Source organism: Symphalangus syndactylus, chromosome 6, assembly GCF_028878055.3.
Source record: "Symphalangus syndactylus isolate Jambi chromosome 6, NHGRI_mSymSyn1-v2.1_pri, whole genome shotgun sequence".
NCBI classification, from domain to species: Eukaryota; Metazoa; Chordata; class Mammalia; order Primates; family Hylobatidae; genus Symphalangus; species Symphalangus syndactylus.
In genome coordinates, this window is record NC_072428.2 from 37,277,277 (window position 1) to 37,284,714 (window position 7,438).

The 7,438-nt window shown below is 42.7% G+C and overlaps 1 protein-coding gene across 1 annotated transcript; it reads left to right on the top strand.

Moving 5' to 3' along the window:
* Positions 1 to 373: 373 nt before the first annotated feature.
* LOC129483890 (mas-related G-protein coupled receptor member X3-like) lies at positions 374 to 5,719 on the top strand. Its single transcript, XM_055281302.1, is given in 3 exon segments — positions 374 to 448; positions 4,724 to 5,153; positions 5,156 to 5,719. Coding segments are annotated over 2 exon segments (969 nt in total). The 5' UTR covers positions 374 to 448; positions 4,724 to 4,748.
* The last annotated feature ends 1,719 nt before the right edge of the window (positions 5,720 to 7,438 follow it).

Here is a 7,438-nt window from a genome sequence, read left to right on the forward strand (position 1 = left end):
TGAATGATCCTATGATCCACTTTTTTCATTATTTATAAAGCCTCATAATGAAAGTTCACATTACTTGATGTGATACCTAGGCCCATAATTGATTTTTAAAATCAGGACAGCAATTATTTACAGGAAGGTGAACAAGATGGGATGTGATGAGAGAGGCTTATATGTACTGGATATGGGACAGAGGCCAAGAATCATCTCAGTTGGGATTTGTGTCTCGAATACCTCTGGCCTCTGATTTGTCCACAGTCCTCATACAGGAAATAACAAGTCTGTCCAGCATCTTCATAAGCCTGGGTTGCTAACCAGTGTTCACTCTAGCTCCCATAGGCATCCCCTGAATTAAGCAACACAAAAGGGTCCTCTGAAGTTACTGAATCCCAGAAAGGCCCACCACCTTTACCACAAGGGAGATCTTCACCTCTGGACAAAAGAAAAAGGGAAGATAAGGGTAAGTACCAAGAACTGTCTTCTTTTATAGTCAGTTACAGTTTTAGCTACAAGATCACGTCCCTGTGTTTCAACCTCAGTGCTATATGCAGGGTATCATGAGCTTGTTTCATGAAAAGACAGAAGACATGGAGCTTCCTTCTGGAAACCAATTGCTACCAACCCAGTCTGTGTGAGTTCCAAATAGGGTCTCTGCTTCTGACTTATCTCCCCATATCACTTCCTTTATTCCAATCATTCAATCTGCCCTCATGGAAAGAATGCTACCTCTAACATTCATTTAATGAGCGAGGGGACATGCAGGCATTGCTTCCTAGAGCTGAACTGCTGTAGAAGCCAGTTTTGTTGTTTTACTTACCTTTCAAAATTTTTCTTCCTAAGTCCTCCCCTAGGCTGAAAGGGACAGGGAAGGAGCAGTTATTATTGTCGCCATAGCCATAGCTGTATCCATAGGGGTGGGAGAGCATGAGCAGGCAAGTGGAGAAGCCCTGCACGGCCAACACACAGCCACACAGGCTGATACGCTTTGGATCTGTGTCCCCACCCAAATCTCATGTTGATTGTAATTTCCCATTTTGGAAGGAGGGCCTGGTGGGAGATGATTATTAGACCACGGGGATGATTTCGCATGAATGTTTTAACACCATCCCCCTTTGGTATTGTTGTTGTGACACTGATGAGTTCTCATGAAATCTAGTTGTTTAAAAGTGTGTAGCACCTCCTCCCTCTCTCTCTTGCTCCTGCTCTCACCATGTGAGATGCCTGTCTCCCCCTTGGCCTTTCATCATGAATGGAAGCCTCCTGAGGCCTCCTTAGAAGCAGAAGCTGCTATGCTTCCTGTATAGCCTGCAGAGCCATGAGCCAATTAAACCTGTTTTCTTCATAAATTTCCCAGACTCAGGTATTTCTTTATAGCAATTCAAGAATGAACTAATACACCGGCAGAGAGCCAGGAGGTGGAAATACCAAGTGGCTCTCCTGCTGTCTTCCAGTCTCCCCCTGGTGTCTCCCAGTGTCTCAATTCCACCAGAAACAAGAATTTAAAAGAATCCCACTGATGTGGTACATAGAAGCCACTCTCTTGGGATGTTAAGCAGGATAGAGAAGAATGGAAAGCAAATCTTCCTGGCAACTAAGACTATCCCTCACACCTTCTTATATCCTCCTACTTCCTGTGGTTTTTTCTGTCTAAAGGTAATTGATTCCTGTCTCATTTCAACTCTATCAGACTAATGTTTGGCATGTCCTTCTCTACTGTCCCTTTTATGCAGACATGTTTGCATTCATAAAAAATGCATAGAAAATTAAATAATTTTTAAAAGAGAGGACATGTTTCTTTTGTTTAGAATATAAGTTTGGTTGCTCTCATAAAGACACAAAGTAGAAATATCTTAACAAGAAAGTACAGTTGTGCCTCTGGGTCACTACATTCTGAATCTGCAGATTCAACAAACCACAGGTGGAAACTATTTTAAAAATAAGAGTATGGCAGAGTTGTGTATATATTGAGCAGGTATAAACTTGTTTCTTCTTGTCATTACTTCTGAATTGATACTGTAAAAAAAAGAATTTACATAGCAATTGCATTGTGTCAGTTATTCTAAGTAACTTAGAAATGATTTAATGTATCTAGGAGAAAGTGCATACGTTGTATACAAATATCACATCATTTTGTATAAAGAAATGAGCATCTGCAGATTTTGGTGTGTGCTGAGGTTCCGGAAGCAAGCCCCAATGAATACCCAGAGATGACCATCTTCTAGATCCCAGCTGGAAGCTCCAAGGCATCATACATCAGAATTCCAAAATTGCAACTCCCCAGTGCCTAGAGAGTTGCCCTCATTTTTGTGATCCTGCATGATTCCCAGTCACATCAGCATTCCAGCATGATGGAAAAGGATGAAAGGACGGAGAGGCCTTGCTCATTCTACTGGTCCCATGAGCCAGGGATCACTTTTGTGCATCTTACATTGAACAACACCTGCTCATATGATGGCACTATCATCAAGGAACACTGGGATGTGGGTCCTTGTGCTGTTTTTACACTCTCAGAATTGTTATGTGACCAAAGAGGAAAGTGATTATTGGGGCAACCTAGCAGTCTCTTCAGCCCCGCACTGTCTCTGATTCAGCGCTCACATCAAGATTTTTCAGGAACTCCTCAGAAATAATAAATGATGGGGCAGAGAACAGTTCAGAAGTCTCATACAGGGCTTCAGGGACCAGGAACTGGTATTGGACCTGTTTTCCATGTTATGATCTCAGGAAAACCCTTTAATTCTATAGGCCTCGGCTTCATCTTATGTTATATGAGGATAATACCATAGATGGTCTTTAAGAAAGACATGCTAAATGTTGATGATACTACAGTGAAAAAGACAGCTTATGGAGCTTCAGGTTTCATGAGGAAGACAAATATATCATACCCTAAATATAGACGGACAAAGTGTTTAGTGCCCTGAATGTGGATAACAGATGTTCTCCTTTTCCTCCCATTTCCTTTTCGGGCCAATCAGGGATGTGGCAGCTTGTCTTTCTACTAAAGGTCAGGATGGATACATTAATTCTTGATGTTTCTCTGTACTCCCAGCAGAGGGTGAATCTTCTTTCCACATGGAAGCCTCCTGCCCATGTGCATTCTTGGGATTCCAGAGCAAAGGTGTCCTCAGATAGGCAAAAAGGAACTCCTTAATTTGTTCCTAAATGGCTTTCACTCTCCTCTATTTTGTTCCCTATTTGATTAGCTTCTCATTCTCTATCTGGAGTTTGTTTAGGTTAGTTTTTTTTTCACACCACAATTTTGACTGCCAACTTGGATTTCACTTGAGAATCACTCTGTTGCTTTACTCCCTCTAACATGTATAATCAACACAAAGTCGTGCTGATTGGAAAGGGCTGGTCAAAGACTGGATCATGAGTCAGCCCTGCTGGGCTCAAATTCATACTATATAAGCCCCAGGACAAATAATTCACTCTTTCTGTGCTCCAATGCATTATTGGCCATATGGGAATAATACTCATTCTTACTTCCTAGGCTCTTCAGATAATTAAAAGAGACAATACCTAATAAACTCTCCATCAGCTGCTGTTATTCTCCCAGATTAGACCCAGTCCTCATTCTCCAGTTGAAGTCTGCATGAATCTCTCTCTTTATACTCCAAACCCTATACTAGCCCTATTTCCCTCATTGACTCTGCTAATACAAATATTTTCATCAACAGAGAAATAAACCACAGATCTACTGAAAGAGAGAAGGAAATAGGGTTACATTTTGTATACAGAGCAGAACACTTATTAGTCCCCCATAGATATTCCAACAATTCAATTACTTCCTTCAGTTGCACTCAGACCTCACCCACACTTACTCTTTCCTCTGCTCTACTGCTGAACAGTTCAGCTCAGACCCACACCCTACCCAAACATTGTGTACAAAAATGCTTCTAGGTGTTCAGCAAAGCTACACTGAGACCTCATTTCAAAGGCACATCAGTGGTCATTTTCTGGTGTTGGGCACACATCAATCATTCTTCTCAACACAGAGCTGTCGACAAATAGATTTCTGATTAATGAAATTCTCTTCATATAATTAAAAATGTGTGTTCTAATGCCTTACATTGTGCTTTCATTTTTATTTTCCATTTCACCAAAATCTACCATTACCATTAGGCTCCTCATGCATTCATTCACTCATTGAATGAATATTTATGAAGAGCACAGTGTGCTGCTCATGGAAATAGGCACTGGGAGTATAAAATGTAAAATGCGGTCCTGTCTGCAATGACTGACACACTAAGTTATTTCTCACCCACCAAGCCCAGCCATTTCCACACTTATCCTAGCGAAGGTCACATTTTCCTCTGCTTCATAATGCATGGTCTTCTTTCCTATCCATGGATGACCGGTCCTAGTCATGAGGGTGTCACAACCACCTCTTTGTGTATCTGAATTCCTCCACCTGAGAGAAATTTCAGGCCCAGGATAGAGTAATCATCAGGTCCACAGCCCTGGCCACTTGAATGGGGGTGTTTTGATCCTAATGTTATTCCCATGTCAGTACAGAACTTGTGTGGCAATAAAGAGAGGTCAGGCTTCAAAGTCAGAAGGAACTGGATTTCAAACTGGATTTGAGGACCCCCACCTTTTGATAGGTGACTTATTCTCTGTGAGCCTCTGTTTCTCTCCTCTTTAAAAGGAGAACAGTAAATCCCACATGGCAGGGTGGTGGTGAGAATCAGAGATCAAACAGCTGGTGATCACATCTGGTTTGTGTTCCCAGGGACACCAGACTACGATTTCTGAGCATGGATCCAAGCATCCCAGCCTTGGATACAGAACTGACACCAATTAACGGAACTGAGGAGACTCCTTGTTACAAGCAGACCCTGAGCCTCACGGTGCTGACGTGCATCATTTCTCTTCTCGGGCTGACGGGAAACGCGGTTGTGCTCTGGCTCCTGGGCTGCCGCATGCGCAGGAACGCCTTCTCCATCTACATCCTCAACCTGGCCGCGGCAGACTTCCTCTTCCCCAGCGGCCACGTTATACGTTCCGCCTCACTCCTCATCCATATCTGTCATCCCGTCTCCAAAATCCTCATTCCTGTGATGACCTTTCTATACTTTACAGGCCTGAGCTTTCTGAGTGCCGTGAGTACCGAGCGCTGCCTGTGCGTCCTGTGGCGCACTTGGTACCGCTGCCGCGGCCCCACACACACCTTTCAGCGGTCGTGTGCGTCTTGCTCTGGGCCCTGTCCCTACTGCGGAGCATCCTGGAGTGGAGGTTCTGTGACTTCCTGTTTTGTGATGCTGATTCTGTTTGGTGTCAAACATCAGATTTCATCACAGTCGCGTGGCTGATTTTTTTATGTGTGGTCCTCTGTGGGTCCAGCCTGGTCCTGCTCGTTAGGATTATCTGTGGATCCTGGAAGATGCCGCTGACCGGGCTGTACGTGACGATCCTGCTCACAGTGCTGGTCTTCCTACTCCGCAGCCTTTCCTTCGGCATTCAGTGGGCCCTGTCTACTGGGATCCACCTGGATTTGGAAGTCATTTTCTGTCGTGTCCATCTAGTTTCCATTTTCCTGTCCCCTCTAAACAGTAGTGCCAACCCTGTCATTTACTTCTTCGTGGGCTCCTTTAGGCAGCGTCAAAATAGGCAGAACCTGAAGCTGGTTCCCCAGAGGGCTCTGCAGGACATGCCTGAGGTGGATGTAGGTGGATGGTGGCTTCCTGAGGGAACCCTGGAGCTGTCGGGAAGCAGATTCGGGCAGTGAGGAAGAGCCTCTGCCCTGTCAGTCAGATGGGACTTTGAGAGCAACACTGCCCTACCACCCTTGACAATTACATGCGTTTTCTTAGTGTTGTGCCTCAGAAATGTCTCAGTGGTAACTCAAGGTCGTCGAATAGACAGTTAACCTGACAGTTCCAGTTTTCACCCACAGAAAGCATTAGTCTGACAGTACAATGTTTAGAGTCTCCTTGATATTACCAACACATTTTTCCTGTTATCTTACACTGAAAACTTTTTCTGCAATTTTCATTGTAATAAAAGGAGTTCCTCTCCGCAACCCTAAACTCATCTTTATACATTTCCTACCTGATTGTATCAAAAAGAAAGTTTCCTTATTAATCTCTCAGACTATGTTCCCCTGAAACCATATTCCCTTCTATGACTGGAGGCATTACTGAAGTTGGGAGCTCAATTCTGAATAAGTCAGTTCTGTTATCTCCACATTCCATTGAATTCTCAGATATAAAGCAAACTAATGTCCTTAGAGACAGACTCTGTCTTCATAAAAACACTCTCACAAATTGGTTTTATGAAAAGTCCTCTCCTGTCATTTGTCCACAGCATGGTGACACACTGGCCTTGGTTTCTAGTAAAGACAACCATGGCCCCTTCCCCTTAAGAACTGGTAAGTTCTTATTTAGCTCTTCCTGGACTAATAGACCAGTGAGGAGCCTATGAATATGCCCCACCAGTTCCATTTTGCCCATTGGAAATGTCAGTATTGATTATAAAGTGGAAACTATCTTGAAAAATCATTATTCACTTACAGATTCTTTCAGTTGTAGGAGAATTCTTCTTACTTCCAGGTTTTGCACAAATTTTTCTGGCTGTAACTTTCAGTTAGTTTTATGGTCATTCACGTGAGAAGCAAAACGGAAAATATCTGACCTTTCCATGCTAATGACAATTATAGTATCTGGATAATAACTTACAGTTGGTACAGAATTCTAATACATGCTGTGACATAGATAAACCTGAAAACATTGTGCTAAGGGAAATAAGCCAGATACCAAAGAACAATATTGCAAGTTCAAATTTTATGAGGTATCGAAACTAGGAAATTTGTGAACATAGAAAATAAGTTAGGAGGAGCCTGGTGCTGGATGATGGAGGGAATATGTAGCCATTATTTAATGAGCACAGAATTTCTGTGTGGAATAATGCAAAGTTCTTAAAGGGGACAGTGGTAACGGTTACAACTTATTGGAATATATGTAATGAAACAGAATTTTACAACTAAAATAGTTAAAGTTGTAAAATGTATGTTATGTAAATTTTACAATTAAAAACATTTAATTATAAACACAGGATCAGTACAAAATTCAGAACTATTCTCCACCAATGATTATGCCTTCCACAGATAACTCAAGCAGACAGAAGAGACCACCAAGAGATGTGACATCACAGTAGGTTCTGTGCTGCTCTTAGACAGTGAGGCTGCCCCTCAGATTGGCCCTCACTAAGGGGAGCTGACACATGCAATTTGAGTATGCAGGAGACAGTATAAAGCAGCTATGAAAGCAATAAAGAGGTCTATAGTTTTCCATTTGTCCAACCAAATTTATTAGTGGCTCTTATCACACTGTTCACAATGTTGAATTCAGGTCCCCTGAGTCCAGATCCGTTGCTTTTCCAGGCCCAGCGCTCTACTGATGCTGAATCCTGTCTGTCCACCCTCAATTTCCAAATGCTGTAGTAGGAC